The 18,504-nt window shown below is 38.7% G+C and overlaps 1 protein-coding gene across 8 annotated transcripts in view; it reads left to right on the forward strand.

The window, feature by feature from the left end:
- CTTNBP2 (cortactin binding protein 2) overlaps positions 1–18,504 on the forward strand; it is a 163,899-nt gene that overhangs the window by 75,639 nt on the left and 69,756 nt on the right. For 6 of the 8 annotated variants that reach the window (XM_053218168.1, XM_027075333.2, XM_027075339.2 and 3 more), the window contains exons 3-4: positions 1,495–1,719; positions 16,539–18,186. In XM_053218168.1, the coding sequence (XP_053074143.1) occupies positions 1,495–1,719; positions 16,539–18,186 (1,873 nt within the window). Of the gene's footprint in view, positions 1–1,494; positions 1,720–16,538; positions 18,187–18,504 lie in introns of those variants that run through there. The other 2 variants (XM_027075335.2, XM_027075341.2) reach the window with 2 other exon arrangements.

Below are 18,504 nucleotides of genomic sequence, written 5' to 3' on the forward strand. Positions count from 1 at the left end.
GAGGTCATACCACTCAGGTTGGATATTCTAATCAAATTGAGACTGGTTTATGTCTTAAGATGACAATAGGACTTGTATTAGAGAAAAGTAAGAGGGAAAAAAAAGTAAGAGAAAAACCATAGGGGCATCTCAAGTTTTCATCCAGGGGTGGGGGGTGAATTACTATGTTGAATGAAAATTAAGAGAAAAGTGAAGGCAGAATGAAATCGCTTTTGAAATTACATCTTGGAAGTGATACTCAGTGTATTGATCACATAATTGAATTTGAAGAATCTAGAAATATCAAATGCTTTTGGACTCCTAAATCGTGTTGACTTTTAAGTTTAAAATGATCCTCTGAAGGTAGCTTAATTTTAACTGTGAAATTGGGCTTTTTGTAAACTGTATTTCTTAATCTAATTTGGTAATAGGGAAAGAAACGTTAGATTTTCCCATTTGTCATTTGCACTAGTGTTTATCTAGTTGTTGGCTTGCTGACAGTGGTCTAAAAATGGAAAAGTCTAGTTGTTCAATGCAGTTACTTTTAAAGTGAGGAAATTTATGTAATATTTCTTTAGAAAACACATTTAACATTTTGGATAATTAGCTTGATTTATTGGAAAGTAATTTAGTTTTCTCACTGACCGTGACATAGAATAATTGTTTTCTAGTGGCTATTCCCCATGACCGGAGTTAGGAAAATGTTGCTAGTTTTAATATATTTCCACTGCTATTTTTCATTTTATGCAAAGACTGTTGTAGGCTAATTATAGAAAATTGCATTTGGTGCCATGTGGATGCGAAATTAACTTTGACACTGATGGACTAACATTGAGAGTAAAATGAGGTTACGTTCTTTTCTGGGACTCTGTGAACTATATTTTAATGCCTTTCAACAATGAGAGATATTTGCATTTTTTGAATCTTCTGGAGGTTTGTGGTAATTTAGTCAAACTTCACGAAATATGAATGTTGTGACTTTTTGACATAAAGATTTCATGAAGTATTTTCTTCTCTAGCAAATATCCTTATAAATTCTTTCTGGCTATACAAAACTTGGAGAAGATTTATATTTTGTGAGTTAACTTGATGAGTATCATGTGAAACAAGTTCTATCAGGATAGAGATGATTTTATTTTTGAACTTCTGCTAAAAGTTATTTTAATTGTTGGTATTTCTCATTTTACTTTAAATTAGGAAAGACTGCACCTAAAATACAGATCCCTGAAGGAGTGAGCATCATGGGAAAAAGCTGTATTTGCATCATTTGTAATTTAAAAGACATTCTTAAAGGAAGAAAACTTGAAAGTAGGCTGAATGGCATGCCAAGCTAGTCAGGGATTGGGGTCACATTCTCCTCACTTGTCTCTCACTGCCTGACATCTTACGTAAGCCATTACTCAAAAACAGCTCTATTGAATACCATTTGGAAAAGTAATCACAAAACCTTCTTATAAATATCTTTCTGTATATTTTTATTTCTTTCTTCAATATGTCCCTCTGATTTTGTTCTAGGCTCGCAGGAAAGAAGTATTTATCCAGGAACGGTATGGGAGATTTAATTTAAATGACCCATTCTTGGCACTACAGAGAGACTATGAAGCAGGTGCTGGCGATAAAGAGAAGAAGCCAGTTTGCACCAACCCCCTCTCCATCCTTGAAGCAGTCATGGCCCACTGCAGAAAGATGCAAGAAAGGATGTCCACACAGCTGGCTGCTGCTGAGAGCAGACAAAAGAAGGTATTGAGACTTTCAAACAGTCATGTTTCTTACAATACAGCGCAGAATAAAGAAACCATCTCCAAAGTTGTTGTTTGCTCTTAAATGTTATTTTCAAGAAGGGTTGGGATAAATGCTTAGAAATACAAAATGCCGACAGATTCTGGTGGCCCTTTTCAAATATAACTCAAAAATAACACTAAGCTATAAAATAAGTATAACAAAGAACGTATGTTTCCCATAATGGTTACTTTGATGCTTTCTTTAAAATATGCTTTTTTTTTTTTCCTGGACTTTTCTAGTGCCATAAGATACGTTTAACTGCTAGGTGGGATATCCAGGATTGCAACCAGAACCCTGATCAAATGGCGGTGTCCCCAATTTATTCATCCAGCTTCTGTCTCAAATATTTCTTTGCAACTAGAAATTACTTTTTTAAATGATGATTTTGGAAAATGAAATTAGCATGAGGAGAATAGAATGAAATTTTGTGTGGTGTATGCAATCTCACAACATATCATCTTGAAGTCCTGGTTAGTCTCAAACTTGCCCCTGGGGTCTGATGGCTGTGTCCGCTGCAGACCTCCAGTCTCCTGCTCACATGTGTTTCATTTAAACCAACCTCCTCCTCCCTTCTCACCTCCCCCACCAACATACACATGTATTTATTGTACTTGAGTGCATGCTTCAAAGAGTTCTAAGTGATAAAAACTTACTGCGATCAGCCATAAGGAAATAGAGGTTGAAATTTTGCCCTTCTAATAGGCTGCCAAGACTACTGATACCATTTATTAGGAGAGAGTAAGGAAGTCAGAGAAGCTAATGAAGTCTAGTATGATTAGAATTTAAAGTAATCTGTTCTTCCAGCCATTATTAAAGCATGCATTTAAGTGTTTCTTCTATTTGTCCTTTTCGGAGAACCTGGTGTAGTTCACATGTAACACCTGGTTGGTGATTAAACTGTGGCATACTGTAAATATTTATGATATACTGTAATTTAATGTGTGTGGTTTTTTCCAGGTAATTATATATTTGCATTGACATATGTGTGCTAATGTTCTGGTAGAAGTGTTGAATGAAAGCAAACCTCTTCTTCAGGATGTCACATAGTAGAAAACTAAAGTACTGAGTAAAATAGTACGGAAGAATAAGAAGGCTTTCCATGGATGTGAGGCAAAATCAGTTTTACTCTGGACTTTGCAAACCCTCTACAAAGCCCTGCAGACAACCACTGAGGTCTCTGGAGATTTTCAGAAATCCCTAGGAACCGCATAAGCAGGAGCCAGTATATTTCAGCTGACGTCACTGAAGCTCATTTGTATTTCTTGGATGAGACACATTTCAATTATGTTCTTAACGTGTCAAATGAACTATTTCATAATAAAGTATTTCTGCTGGGTTTTATGCTGCGTTATCAAAAATCAAGAAAATATTTTGTTTTGCCTATAATTTGCATTTAATGTATAAAAATGGGTGCTCTCCTAAATTTACTTCAGTTTTGCATTTTATCTATCATTTCTCTTATAAGAGAAAAAGGAAGAAACTCATTTTGAGTTGAATCAAAGATTTTATTATCTAGCTGATTTTTTTTTTTTTTTTTTTAATCAACTTACATCCTGTTTGTTTCTGAATGACTGGGTCATTTCCAACCTGGCTGGGAGTGAAAGGAAATTGTTTCTGTCCTATGGGTCCTACGAGGCTAATACGAAATGAGCCAGTGATCTGTCTCCCACGTATAACGGGGATACAGGCGTCCTTTATGGCCGAATTCATTGGCCTGTGTAGGCTCAGTGAAGGGTTGCTCTGATAGGCAGTGCTATGCTTTATCCATAAAGGATAGTCTATTCTGGTAGACTGTAGCATGTGAGAAGAGTTATATTTTGTACTCTTATCCTGAATCTTTACTTAGAAAGAAAATAAAATATCACATGAACTGATAAGAGCAGAAACACCAAAGTCATCTTTTTAGCAACAAAATGACCTATCACCTTTACCCCTGGAAGTAAATATTTTAACAAAACATCTTCACTTCTCTTGCAGATAGAATAAATTGCAGCTTTAGAAATCTAAAAGCAGTAAGACAAAAAAATCCATTATTTTAAATGAATCCAGTTCTTTAAACTACTGCCAGAGCAGAGGTTGGGGAAAGCAAAGGTCCCATTATCTACAATTCAAGTATTTATTATCAGACACTGGACATAGCTCTTTGGTAATTCGAAGACATTTGGCCTGAACACTGCTCTGGTTGGCCTTTCGAGGCGGGAGAAGAGGCTCCATGCTCATTCATGCATTGATTCCTGCTGAGACTACTAATAGGAGGGTTAACTGTTTGGCAATTTGTGTGCCAGGAGAATTTGGGCAAGAGTCAATTTGGCAAATGGACTGAGCCCGTAAAGCCACTTTGAATAAGCTAATGAGTGATCATCGTGGGGAACTTTGCCTCCAGTAATCTACTTTCTGTTTAGAGCCAGTAACCTAGGGTGCAATGATATTTTGGTTTTTATTACTTATGTGCATCACCTGTTAATGGAATTTCTATCCTAATTTATTTTCAATCATTTGTTCATACTTAAATATTTCTAGGCCTGAAATAGGAAAGACTTTTTAATCTGAGCAGAGCGTTTAAGTCAGAAGCCTGGGAATATTCAGAAGGGAGTAATTTTTGGTTTTAATGAGTGAAAAACCTAATAGTAGCTCTGTGTACCAGCTATAGATTGTTTTGGTCGCAGCTTAGTATGATGAGGTAGGTTGCAAGGCACTAAATGTTCCAGGCAGGATTCTTAGTTGTGAGCAAGTGAAGCCAGCATTTACAGAGTTAAGCACGTGTTTAGGTTGGCTTAAGCATGGTAGAGTGCAGCTGGGAAAGCTAGGGGACCAGGTCTTAATCACCCAGCATCACTGACAACTGCTCACTGTCAGTCACGTCCGCAGTGGGTGAAGCTTCTGCTGGTGAGAGGTGAATACTGTAGCCTGCTGATGCCAGCATGACTGCCATCATGCTCTAGGCCTTGAGTGTTGCCTCCCCTGGCCCTGCTTCTTCACATCACTCACCTCCAAGTTAGAGCCTAAGAGCAGATGCATCTGATTGGCCAAGCTTAGGCCCCACGCCCTCTCCCTGGTGATGAGGAAGACTGGGAAGGCAGCTATGGGGCATATTAACTTCTACAGAGAACCATAGGTGGAGAATTCTCCTGACATAGGAAGGAGTTGCAGGTGCTGGACGACCAAGGAAATGACAAACGAGCCAGAAAAGAACAATCAATTTATTTGTTTTAATTTATTTCATATGCCTTTTTCTTCCTCTGAATGATAATTGTACTTGGTTCTATCACTTGTATTCAGTACTCTCTACTTCATTATAAAATGGTCACTTTTTTTTTTCAATATATGAAATTTATTGTCAAATTGGTTTCCATACAACACCCAGTGCTCATCCCAAAAGGTGCCCTCCTCGATACCCATCACCCATCCTCCCCTCCCTCCCACCCCCCATCAACCCTCAGTTCTCAGTTTTTAAGAGTCTCTTGTGCTTTGGCCCTCTCCCACTCTAACCTCTTTTGTTTTCCCTTCCCCTCCCCCATGGGTTTCTGTTAAGTTTCTCAGGATCCACATAAGAGTGAACACATATGGTATCTGTCTTTCTCTGTATGGCTTATTTCGCTTAGCATCACACCCTCCAGTTCCATCCATGTTGTTACAAAGGGCCATATTTCATTCTTTCTCATTGCCACGTAGTACTCCATTGTGTATATAAACCACAATTTCTTTATCCATTCATCAGTTGACGGACATTTAGGCTCTTTCCATAATTTGGCTATTGTTGAGAGTGCTGCTATAAACATTGGGGTACAAGTGCCCCTATGCATCAGCACTCCTGTATCCCTTGGATAAATTCCTAGCAGTGCTATTGCTGGGTCATAGGGTAGATCTATTTTTAATTTTTTGAGGAACCTTCACACTGTTTTCCAGAGGGGCTGCACCAATTTGCATTCCCACCAACAGTGCAAGAGGGTTCCCGTTTCTCCACATCCTCTCCAGCATCTATAGTCTCCTGATTTGTTCATTTTGGCCACTCTGACTGGCGTGAGGTGATATCTGAGTGTGGTTTTGATTTGTATTTCCCTGATGAGGAGCGACGTTGAACATCTTTTCATGTGCCTGTTGGCTATCTGGATGTCTTCTTTAGAGAAGTGTCTATTCATGTCTTCTGCCCATTTCTTCACTGGGTTATTTGTTTTTCGGGTGTGGAGTTTGGTGAGCTCTTTATAGATTTTGGTACTAGCCCTTTGTCCGATATGTCATTTGCAAATATCTTTTCCCTAAAATGGTCACTTTTTACAATGGAAATACAATTTAATTTCAAGGTGCTTTCTAGACTTTCAAGAATAAAATGATAATCATCTAAATATTTTTTAGGAAGAATATTTAGCATGTTTTGTACATGAATTTTTAGTTCATTCATGAGTTTTTTTTGTTAAAAAAAATTTTTTTTTAATATTTATTTATTTTTGAGAGCAAGAGACAGAGTTCGAGCATGGGAGGGGCCGAAAGAGGGAGACACAGAATCTGAAGCAGGCTCCCAGTTCTGCGCTGTCAGCACAGAGCCTGACATGGAGCTTGAACTCACGAACCATGAGGTCATGAGTTGAGCCAAAGATGGACACTTAACCAATTGAGTCACCCAGGCGCCTCATAAATCTTTTTTTGTATAATTGATTTTGACTCCCCAGGAGCATTGCAGAGTGAGTATTAAGCAGGGGTGGGGGCAGTGGGGGAACTGGAGACTGTGGCCTGTGGTTCTCAGCAGAGATTTAGAAGAAAATCCATGTCTTACCCTTCCTCTCTTGAGACTCTAGATCAAAAGGAGTGGGCAGATGAGAACTGCAGAGCCCAAACTGCTGACTGGTAACTACAGCTCCTATGAAGAAAAACAGTCTTGTAATGTATCTTATTGTTACGTATTTGTTGACCAGGATTGGGCAAATGGGTGGAGGTGACCAGGTGGAGAAGGGGACAAGGATGCAGTGAACGTTGAATGATTTGGGGGCCCAATGAGGAATATAGTTAAATGTCGTAAGAGTATTTTGTGGTTGTAACAAACATGCACTCTACTTACTTATTTTACAAATGACCATAATTGCTTTCCTCTCTGTTTTCTACTTGGAATTAGAACAAATTGACTTTACATTACTGCTCTGCTCCCACCTACATAGTTTTCCCTTTCATTCTGTAAAAACAGTTGTTTGGTGCTTCTTCATTCATGGCTTCCAGTCTGGGTGCTATTCCTGGAGCAACCACCCACTTCCTCACTACCAGTGAAGCTGTCTTAGCTCTTCTAAGCTCTTCCACACAATCCACTGCGTTTTGCAAAAGGGGTTGGTGTGCTCATGCAGACGGTGGCCACTGCTTGAAAGTGGTTGTGAGTAGATTCAACTCAGACAATAATATGACAAAATCAGCTAGAACTCTATAACCTGTGTATATAGGAGGCTCTGGTTCCTTTACAATTATAGTAGTATGTGGTTGAGTTGGGTAGAGACAGCTACCCAACTCATTAAGTCCACAGCCCCTCAATCACTGCTCAGAACTGTCCCAGATTGAGCCAGTGAGAGGCCTTTTAAGCTGGCTTCTTTTGATATGTTTCCCTCATTCTTTGAGTACTTCCTTACTTTCTTGCAGCAAGATATTCCAGGCTCATATTTTTCCTCTCCCAACCCCTGGAATCGGCTCTTAGCCCCAGGAGCACTAGTTTCCTTCGTGTTTACAAAACAAATCTAGAGCTAGGAAATTATATATATTAATCATAATCATATATGTTTTTATAAACACATATTTATATTTTATTTATATGTCTGTTGTTATCAAACCATGAATTCACAGCGATATTGACACCTCTGGTTCTAATCCAAAACCATAAGGATGTTCTTTTCCTTTCTGTATTTAAAATTAACTCTCTGGGGATGCCTAGGGGGCTCAGTCGATTGAGCATCAGACTCTTGATTTCAGCTCAGGTCATGATCCTTAGGGTCATGGGATCAAGCCCCGTGTCAGGCTCCATGCTGAGTGTGGAGTCTTCTTGGGATTCTCTCTCTCTCCCTCTACGCCTCTCCCCTGCTCACATGCCCTCTCTTTCTCTCTCTTAAAAGAACTAAAACTAACTTCTCTACAGTGGGAAACCTGGCTCCCATTATGCTTCAATTTATTTACTTGTTTACTTGAACCTAGAACACACAGAGTAGTACCAGAATTGCTAAACCATAATACAATAAAAAGTAAACATACAAACCTGGAATTTACTATTGTTTACAGTTCTTTAAGGAAACATTTACATGAAGTAAAACACTTACATGAACATGGTAAGTGTACAAATTGATGAGTTTTAAAAATGCATACACTTGTGGAATCTGACCCCATGTAGGATAGAAAATATTTCCATCACCAGAGAAAGTTTCCTGGAGTACCTTCCCCTGAGTTCCTTCCCCAATCCAAGCAACCACTGAATATTCTTCTGATCTTTTTCATCATCAACTAGTCTTATCTGTTAACTAGACCTTCAGGTAAATGATGACTGTAGTTAAATATTAAGCCTCAAATGCAAGAACTCAAAGCATCTCAATTTTTTTTTAAATTTTTAAAAAATGTTTTATTTTTGAGAGAGAGCACACAAGTGTGGGAGGGACAGAGAGGGTGGGACAGAGGATCCAAAGCGTGCTCCACGCTGACAGCGGTGAGCCCAACGTGGGGCTTGAACTCACAAACCGTGAGATCATGACTTGAGCTGAAGTCAGACACTCAACCGACTGAGCCACCCAGGTGCTTCTTTAATTTTTAATATTAAAGTATAGTTGACGTACAATGTCATATTAGTTTCAGGCATACAACATAGTGATTGGGCAATTCTATACATCATGCAGTGCTTACCATGAGAAATGTAGCTACCATCTGTCACCATACAATATTATGACAGTCTTATCGACTGTGTTCCCTATGCTGTACTTTCATTCCTGTGACTTATTTAACTGGAAGTTTGTACTTCTTAATCCTCTTCACCTCATCCCTTTACCACCCTTCTCTTCCCCTCCCAGGCGACCATAGTTTGTTCTTTGTATTTATGTATTTGTTTCTGTTTTTTGTTTGTTCACTTGTTTTTTTTAGATGCTACATGTAAGCGAAACCATATGGCATACATGGAAGGATCTAGAAGGTATTCTGCTAAGTGAAATAAGTCAGGCAAAGAAATATCAACTTTGTTTTCCTTTATCAAAATTGTTTTGGTTATTTTCATACAAACTTAAAATCAGTTTGTTGGTTTTTCCAAAAGTTTGCAGGAATTGAATTTTTTTAAAATTTTTTAAATTTATATTTATTTTTAGAGAGAGAGGGAGAGAGAGAGAGAGAGAGGACGCAAGCAGGGGAGGGAGAGAATCTTAAGCAGGCTCCACACACAGTGCAGAGTCCGACATGGGGCTTGATCTCATAACCATGATATCATGACCTGAACTGAAATCAAGAATCGGATGCTTAACTGACTGAACCACCCAGGCACCCCAGAATTTTATTGAATCCGCAGACTAATTTATTGAGAGTGGACATGAAGAAGATTGAGTGTTCCAACCCATTAGCATAGCATATTTCTCCATTTTTAAAGTTTTTTTAATAATTTCTTTAAGCAACATTTAGCTTTCAGTGTAGTGGTCTTAAATGTCTTTTGCTGAGATTATTCCTAAGTATTTTATGTTTTTGATGCCATTGTAAATCACCCTTTTTAAAACATTTGTTTTCCAAATATTTATCACTAGGATACAGGTATTGACTGATTTTTGTATGTTGACAGTATATCCTGTCATCTTATTAAACTTGCTTATTAGTTTTCATAGTTGCTATGTATATTATATCTGACTTTATAGGTAAACAACCGCATCACCTGCGAATAGAGCCCATTTTACTACTTCCTTTCTAACTTGCCTATCTTCCAGCCTGCCTTCCTTGTTCTTCCCGCACCCCCATCACTGCACTGACTAGAACTCCCCCATGGTACAGTGTTGAATAGAAGTAGTGAGAAGACTTCAGTGCTTTCTCTGTTTCTCAGGGAGGATACAGTCTGTGTTTCACCATTAAGTATGATGTTAGATGTGCTTCTTTACAGATGCCCTTTATGTCGTTGAGGTTTTATTCTATGTAGAGAGGTTTTTATCATGAATAGGTTTTGCATTTTGTAGAATGGTTTATCTGCACCTGTTGGTGTGGTCATGGTTTTTCTCTTTATCTTTTTAAGGTGATGAATTACACTAATTTTCATATACTGGAACAACTTGCATTCCTGAGGTAAACTTCAGAGAGTCACCTCTTACTAATCTTATTTATATATTGCTAGATTCATTTGCCTGTATTTTGCTAGGGAGTTTTGCATCTGTATTCATGAATGATCATTTTTCTGTAAGTTGGAAAAAAAATGCTTGACTGGTTTTGATTTTAAGGAAATTCTGGAATCAATATGAATTAGAATATTTTCCTTTCTCTAAAGGATATGTAGAAGTTTGACACTATTTCTGTCTTTAATATTTAGTAGACATCACTAGTAAAGCTCATAGTCCTATGAGCTAGGACTTTTCTTTAGGGGAAACTTTTGTTTGTGGATTAATTTTCTTTTCATTTTTTAATTTTATTATTGTTTTTATTTTTTTGAGTGTGAATGCGTATATATATGTGCATGCCAGTGGAGAGGGGCAAAGGGAGAGGGAGGATGCCAATCTTAAGCAGGCTCCATGCTCAGTGCTGAGCCTGACTTGGGGCTCGATCTCACCACCGTGAGATCATGACCTGAACTGAAATCTAGAATCAGACATTTAACTGACAGAGAGCACCCAGGCATCCCAATTTGTGGATTCAATTTCTTTAAAAGATAAAAAGCCATTACAATTTTCTATGCCATTTTATGTCCTGAAAGTTGTGTGTTTCAGAGGAATTTGATTTGTTGAATTTATATTTATATTTATATTTATTTATTTGTTGACACATAGTTATTCATTATTTTTAATATTCTTTCTGTAGTGATATTTCCTCTTTTATTCCTATTATTTATAATTTGTGTTTTCTGTGTAGCCCAATCTGTTTTTTTTTTAAATGTTTCACAATATTATTGATCTTTTAGATGAAAAATGTTTGGCTTTGTTAATTTCCCCATCATTTGTGTCCTATTTAATTGATTTATTACCTTTGTCATTCCTTTCCTTTTACTTTATATTGGCTTAACTTCTTTGAGTTTCTTAAGGTGAAACGTAGGTGACTTATTTGAGATGACCCTTCTAATATGTGCGGTTAAAGATACAAATTTCGATATCCTCTGCTTTAAATGTTTTAAATTCTCTCCTTTCACTGCATTCCATAGATTTTGATATGTTGTGTTTTTATTTTCATTCAGCCCAAAGTCTGATCTGACTTCCTTTGTATTTTCTTCTTAAAGCTTTATACTGCTTAGAAGTATGTTTTATTTTTGAATTTTGGGGTGTCCTTAATCTTATTGTGATTTATATACAGTTCTGTTGTCAGAGGACATATTCTATAAGATTTTAGCCTTTTGTAAATTGTTGGTGGTTTTTAATAGCTCAGCAAGTGAATCTGAAAAGACTGTATCTTCTGTAGTATTGGGGTATTGTGTTCCAAATGCAAGTCAGCCAAGGGTGTGTTTGTGGTGTTATTCAGATCTGTAGTGTTGCAGATTTTTCTTAATCTAGATTTTTTTATGAGAGAAGATTGTCATTATTATAGATTTATCTATTTTTCCTTTTATTTCTGTCAGGTTTTGCCTCCTATATTTTAAAGATAATTTAGCCATCATTTGTATTATAGTTTCTGTGTTTGTAATGTCTTTTTTTTCTTTGGCTGCTTTCAGGATTATTTCTTATCCTTGTTTTCAGCAATTTTACTATGATGTGCCTAGGTATGATTGCTGAGCTTCCTAGATACTTCCCCTCCACCCCAAACTTGTGAATTTTTCTGTCCATTATTTCTCTTACTATAGTTTTCCTCATTCTCTCTCTCCATTTTCGATTCCAGTTATGTAGAATTTAGACCACATTATATTGTCCTACAGGTCCCTGAGATGCTGTTCAGTCAACGAATTTTTTCTGTATTTCTTAAATTGGATACTTTCTTTTGTTCTGTTTTCAAATTCACTGTCCTTTTTATTCTACTCAAGTCTGCTATTAAGCCTATTCAGTGAACATTTTTCATTTTAGATTAATATCTTTTCTAGAGTTTCCATTTGGTTCTTTTTTTTCTTTTCTTTTTCCCCTAGTTTCCATTTCTATGCCAGGATCCTCCTTTGTTCAATCATTGTGATGATATTTTCTTTGAAAATGGCTCCTTTAAGTTCCTAGTCTGCTAATTCCAATATGGATCTTCTTTGGCCCAGTGTTTCGAATATGTTTCTCTTGACAGTCGATCACTTAAAAAAAAATTACTTTGCATGTCTAGTAATTTTTTTATATATTAGACATCCTGATTAACATGTTGCAGACCTTCAGGATTCTATTATCTTCTGAAGAGTGTATTTTGTTCTAGTTAGCACTTAACCTGGTTATATTCAGACTCCAAACTGTCCCCTTACAGCTGGCAATAGCTGAAATATTTGTTCAGTTCTCTCAGCCATTAAGCAGCCACCTCTGTCGTTCAGTGTGGAGTCTCCCCCATGAATGTATAAATCAAGAGTCAACCTAGGATTCGGCTGGGGCTAATTGTGGCAGCCCTAGTTCCCATTTTGACTCCTTGAGCCACTATAGGGAGTACTTGTGCTTGAGCTCCTGCTGCCAATGCTGTCAGGACAGGGAACTGCCCTCACTTGCAAAGCTATGCAAGGGCAAACCTCATCCAGTTCTGTTGGCTCCTTTCAGATGGGAGAATGTACTCCTCTTCTGTTTTTACCACTTACTATGCTCCAAAGCTTTCAAATAGTTACTTTTTAAAAATATTTTTTCCAAAGATTTTAATTGTTATCTGCCAAAGAGATAGTCTAATAAAAGCTATTTCACCATTATTGGTAGTGAAACTTTCTCTGATGTACTTTGTAATTGTTGAATTGTAACTGCTATCTAACTTACTAAAAAATCCATCTGTATGCTGAATATGGTCTATTCTCTAGATCATTGTTTGCCTGGAAATGTGTTTTCAGAGGAAAAACACTGCAAAAATGGCATACTTTTAAGTAGCACAAATAATTATTATATTATTAATTGAAAACATAACATTTTTTAATGCCAGGCACAATGGCATATGCTTTATATGCATTGCCTCATTTAATCCAATAAGGTAACTCGTATTATTGCTCTGTTGTGCAGATAAAGGAACCAAATAGAAATGATCTGGCAAGAGAATTTACCAAAGTGACACAGCTAAGGTGTTTGGGATCAGACCTTAGTGCATCATCACTTACTCTTGCAAGCACAAAGACTTTGTCTCTGGGCCAAAATGACCAAGGAACTTTTTTTGTAATATAAAAAAAATTTTTTTATATATGGAATATACATACATTTTATGTATGGTTTATAAACCAATTGGAACCAGTAGAGAGGGAGATGTTTAATATTTATAAAGAGTGTGATAACTGATAGAGCAAGGCTCAGGTGACAGGAGAGAATGAAGTTAATTGTTGAAGAAAGTCTGTCCTTGAACAGATGGAAATCCTCCCTTAGAGTGAAGGGAAGGAAATATATTGGTGTGGTTATAAAAAACAAACAAAAACATGCTTAAGGGAGGAGACAGAATGTAAAGTGAGTGAATTTTTTTGATAAGAGAGTTTATTAGGGTAGACTGAGAGTTTGTTGAGTGGCTGTTGGGTGAAGTTTTAGGGAGAGTGGCAGAAGTTTAAATAATTCCCTGAAGTAAATGGTAGAGGAGGCTAAACAGTTAGGAAGAGTGATTGGGGCTCAGAACTTGTCTGGAGCCCTATGTTTGCAGGTGCATTGATTATGTGGCTTCCTCTGCTGTCTATGGTGACATTAAAAAGGACTTGTGTTCATCTGAGATAGTATTTACAAGGTCTGAGTGGTGGAAGGACAAAGATACAAAAAGATTATGGGTGCTTTTTTTTTTTTAAGATTTTCTTTTTAAGTAATCTCTACCCCCAATGTGGGGATTGAACTCATGACCCCAAGATCAAGAGTTGCACACTCCACTGACTAAGCCAGCCATGCACCCCATGGGCGCTTTTGTAGTAGTATAGTTTTCTGTATAAATATGTGAGATTTGCTGAGTTGATCTGTTAGAAGTCTTTCTTGAATTTGATTCCCAAGTGTGAGATGTAAGTTATTTCAAAAATAAAATGTGATGATCCCTAGTGAATAAATAGTGTGGGCAAGATGTATGATGTGGTGAGAAAAGCTTGGAACAGTGGCTCTGAGTGCCATGATCCTGACACTGATTGATTAGATGACATCAGAGAAATCACTAATTTAGCCTCCAGTTAGTTGTTGTGCAAAATGAAGGTAGCCCTTAAAGTTCTACATCTTTTTTTTTTCCAGCTTCCAAGATAAATGATGGAACTCATTTTTAAAATAAGCTGAAAATTGACCACTAGGTTTTGCTTTTTCAACATTGCCATAAGAATTTAGGGCAGTGGTTAATATAAAATTTAAAACCTTCTTAATAGTTCTAACTTTGTGTATGCCTTCCACAGAAACTTACTATTTGATGTATTTAGAAGGATTAAATATGCTTTGACTATAAGTCACATTTTCTGTGAGGCACCTAGATGAATAAAACTATGTATATAAATATAGTAAATGACAGCATTATTTTCCCCACGTCTTACCTTACCTATTTAGGAAATCACCCCTTAAATTTCATGTAGTAGAATAGAGTGTATGAATATAAACAATTGTCATTTATTATTCTGGGGGAATTATCTGTATTCCTGAGCACCTACTTATAGGGCCCATGCAATGCTATTCAATTTCTTCAAGGCAGGAATCATCCTAAAGTAAATGAATAATCTTTGACTCTAATGAGCCATTCTCTCCTTTTGGTTCCCTGACTGACTGTGAAAGTAATGGATTTATTTTCTCAGCAGGGTGAGAAACAGGAACACATTCTCACAACTGCTGGATCATGTGAGCATCTCCTTCTGCTACTGATGACTAAAAACTGACTTAAACAATTACTGGATCTCATGAAAGTATATTTATATTTAACATCTGGGTTGGTAGTCAGTGGGGGGAGTCCTTTCTGTGTCTTTATCAGTTAAATCTGTAACTTTTATGAATCTGAGGGCCCTTTAATGGACTACCAATGGAATGCTTCTCTAGCTGGGAAGGTGAGGCATGTGGACCTGCCTGACTGCTACAACCCAGCTCAGGGATTTGTCCTTCATGAGCACCTCATGGCAGATGCTATTCTGGAAAGAAGTGAGAAACCTGTGCAGACATGTTACAGTAGTGCTTCTCTGAGGCTGTAAGGCCTGTGTACCCAGAAAGGCCATCAGGGTGCAGAACTTTTCTTGTTTCTGTGAACTACGTTAATTTCATGCATCCAGTCAACAATTTATTAAGCACCACTGTGTGCCAGGTCTTGGGAACACAGCAGCAAAGAAGACATAGTCCCGCCCTCATGGATTCACATTCTAGTGGGGGCAGGTAGGTGCTAAACAAAGAGTGATGAGCACAAGGGTGGAAGAGACCATTGTTTTCTGTGGGGCAGTGAGAAGGAGGCCTCACTGTAAAGGTGATAGTTGAGCAGAGGCCTGGAGGAAATAAAGAAGTCAGACTTCTGTGCTTTTGCATGCTTTTGTGCATATTAAAAACCACACCTGGAGATACAAAAGTATTTTAAAAGCTCCTTCTCTACATTGAAACTAGAAGAATGTTTTTTTGGGGAAAGCATGAATCCTAGGGGCCTGTGGCTTGGTGGGCAGACAGGGTCTTTTTGTGAAGGAAAAGATGCCCCTTCTTTCCAGGCAGATGCCTGGACAGATATTGGGGGAGTAGACAAGGGCTGGTTTTTGGCTCCGGCTCACCTCTCCATCACCTCTCCAGCTGGTCATCATTGTGTGGTGCACAAACTCCTTAGCCCAGGGGCCCTGCATGAAGGTGTGTGGTGGCATTCTGGGTAGGAGAACCACAAGGTCAAAGATCCTGAGGCAGGACGGTGTTTAAGAACCAGGGAGGCCAATGTAGTGGAAGCTAAGGGAGCAAGAGGGATTGGAGGAGACGGGGTCAGACTTTGGGTTTATTGATAGTGATTATAATTTTAGTAAGATATTTCTTTAGTTCTTGCAGGTTTTCAAAGAACTTTCATATATGATTTTGTATGATTTCTAGAGCAGCCCATCATAAGCTTGCAGTTAAAAAAAGTTAAAAAAATTAAAGTTAAGTTAAAAAACACTTAGCAAATACGGAAGCATAGAATTTAACTACAGTTCTGTTTTCAGCACTTTTCTTTATACTGCACTTGAAAGGTTCATTAGTAATCTTAAGGCATTTAAACTTAAAAAAAAAAAAGCGACACCAGTTCCCTTACAGAGTTCTATTTTTACAAAAACAGAACTTTCTGAGCTCTGTTGTGATTTGAAGTATCAGATTACTGTTCTTTTTCTGTAGTTCAATAGATTTTTAAAACTTCTTTATTGCTGTGACTTAGATGTATTCATTAAGTCATTTGCATCTATTTTCTCATTTAATGAGTATCTAAAATATTATCTTTCATATTACAACACATCTTAGAACTGTGGCATTTTAGCTAACCCAAACCACACAGTTGTTACACAATAAGACTCTCACACGAAGCACTTCTTTGGCTGAAAGAATTCTCTGCATGTTAATCGGGGCTGTCCTATGAATGTCTTTCAGCTGGAGATGGAAAAGCTTCAGCTACAAGCCGTTGAGCAAGAGCACCAGAAGCTGGCGGCCCGCCTGGAGGAGGAGCGGGGCAAGAACAAGCATGTGGTCCTGATGCTGGTCAAGGAGTGCAAACAGCTCTCAGGCAAAGTAATAGAGGAGGCCCAGAAGTTAGAAGAGGTGATGGCCAAACTGGAAGAGGAAAAGACAAAGACAAGTGCTTTAGAAGAGGAACTGTCTGCTGAGAAACGAAGAAGCACAGAGATGGAAGCTCAGATGGAAAAACAGCTCTCCGAGTTTGACACGGAACGGGAACAGCTTCGTGCTAAGCTGCACCGAGAAGAAGCACACACCACTGACCTCAAAGAGGAGATAGACAAGATGAAAAAAATGATTGAGCAACTGAAAAGGGGAAATGACAGCAAGCCAAGCCTCTCTCTGCCCCGTAAGACAAAAGATAGGCGCGTGGTCTCCATATCTGTGGGAACAGAAGGACCTGTGACAAGGTCTGTTGCTTGCCAGACAGACCTGGTGATAGAAAGCACTGACCACGTGAAGAAGTTGCCTTTGACTGTGCCCGTAAAGCCTTCCGCAGGTAGCCCCCTGGTTCCTGCCAACACGAAAGGAAATGTGTGCACCGGTGCCGCTCTGGGCAGACCAGGTATTGACAGGCAGGCTTCCCATGGTGACTTGATTGGCTCCTCTCCGCCTACTGTCCCACCTCCAAGTGCAAACAGAATTGAGGAAAACGGACCCAGCGCTGGCTCAGCCAGTAGTAGCACACCCCCACTTCCCAATAGCACTGCCCCTCCCACCGTGCAAACGCCAGGCATAGCTCCCCAGAGCTACTCACAAGCACCGCCTGTGCACAGTTTACATTCACCGTGTGCCAATGCGTCTTTGCATCCAGGTCTCAATCCACGAATCCAAGCAGCTAGATTCCGATTTCAGGGCAATGCTAATGACCCAGACCAAAATGGAAACACTACCCAAAGTCCTCCATCAAGAGATGTCTCTCCTACAAGTCGTGACAACCTAGTGGCCAAACAGCTAGCTCGGAATACTGTGACCCAAGCACTGTCGAGATTTACAAGCCCTCAAGCAGGAGCACCCTCAAGGCCTGGAACAGCCCCCACAGGGGACGGTGGCACCTGTCCTCCAGTCGGTCGGACCAGTTTAAAGACTCCTGGTGTAGCACGAGTTGACAGAGGAAACCCTCCTCCTATCCCTCCAAAAAAGCCAGGGCTCTCCCAAACTCCTTCTCCACCACACCCCCAACTCAAGGTTATTATGGATAGCAGCAGGGCCTCCAATGCAGGGGCCAAAGTTGATAACAAAACTATGGCTTCGCCTCCTTCCAGTTTGCCACAAGGGAACAGGGTAATAAATGAGGAGAATCTCCCTAAATCATCTTCCCCTCAGCTGCCACCAAAACCATCCATAGATTTAACTGTGGCACCGGCAGGCTGTGCCGTTTCGGCCCTGGCCACGTCTCAGGTGGGTGCCTGGCCTGCTGAAACCCCTGGACTGAACCAACCTGCATGTTCAGAAAGTTCCCTTGTCATTCCCAGCACCATTGCCTTTTGCTCTTCCATAAACACTGTTAGTGCCTCATCCTGTAGAACAGGTGCCTCAGACAGCCTCCTGGTAACAGCATCAGGTAAAGGGATTGCAATATTATACCCTTTTTTAAGAATGCGGCCTGTCTTCTCACTTGCTTTAATTTCCTTCACATTGCCTTGAAACTTTTTTTTTTATTTGATAGTTTTTTCTATTGCTTTCTATTCTCTTTTCTTTTCTTTTTCTTTTTTCTTTTTTTTGTTGTTGTATTTTTCTTTAAAGGCTCCAGGGTATGGTGATTCATCTTGCTATATGAATTACGGTTCCTTTATGCTAAGTGCTTTCTTTTTTTAAAATAATCTGAAAGTAATGGTTTGGAGCACATGGAGACCATTAATTTAGAGATACTAAAGCATTT

Source organism: Acinonyx jubatus, chromosome A2 (assembly GCF_027475565.1).
Source record: "Acinonyx jubatus isolate Ajub_Pintada_27869175 chromosome A2, VMU_Ajub_asm_v1.0, whole genome shotgun sequence".
Taxonomy (NCBI): domain Eukaryota; kingdom Metazoa; phylum Chordata; class Mammalia; order Carnivora; family Felidae; genus Acinonyx; species Acinonyx jubatus.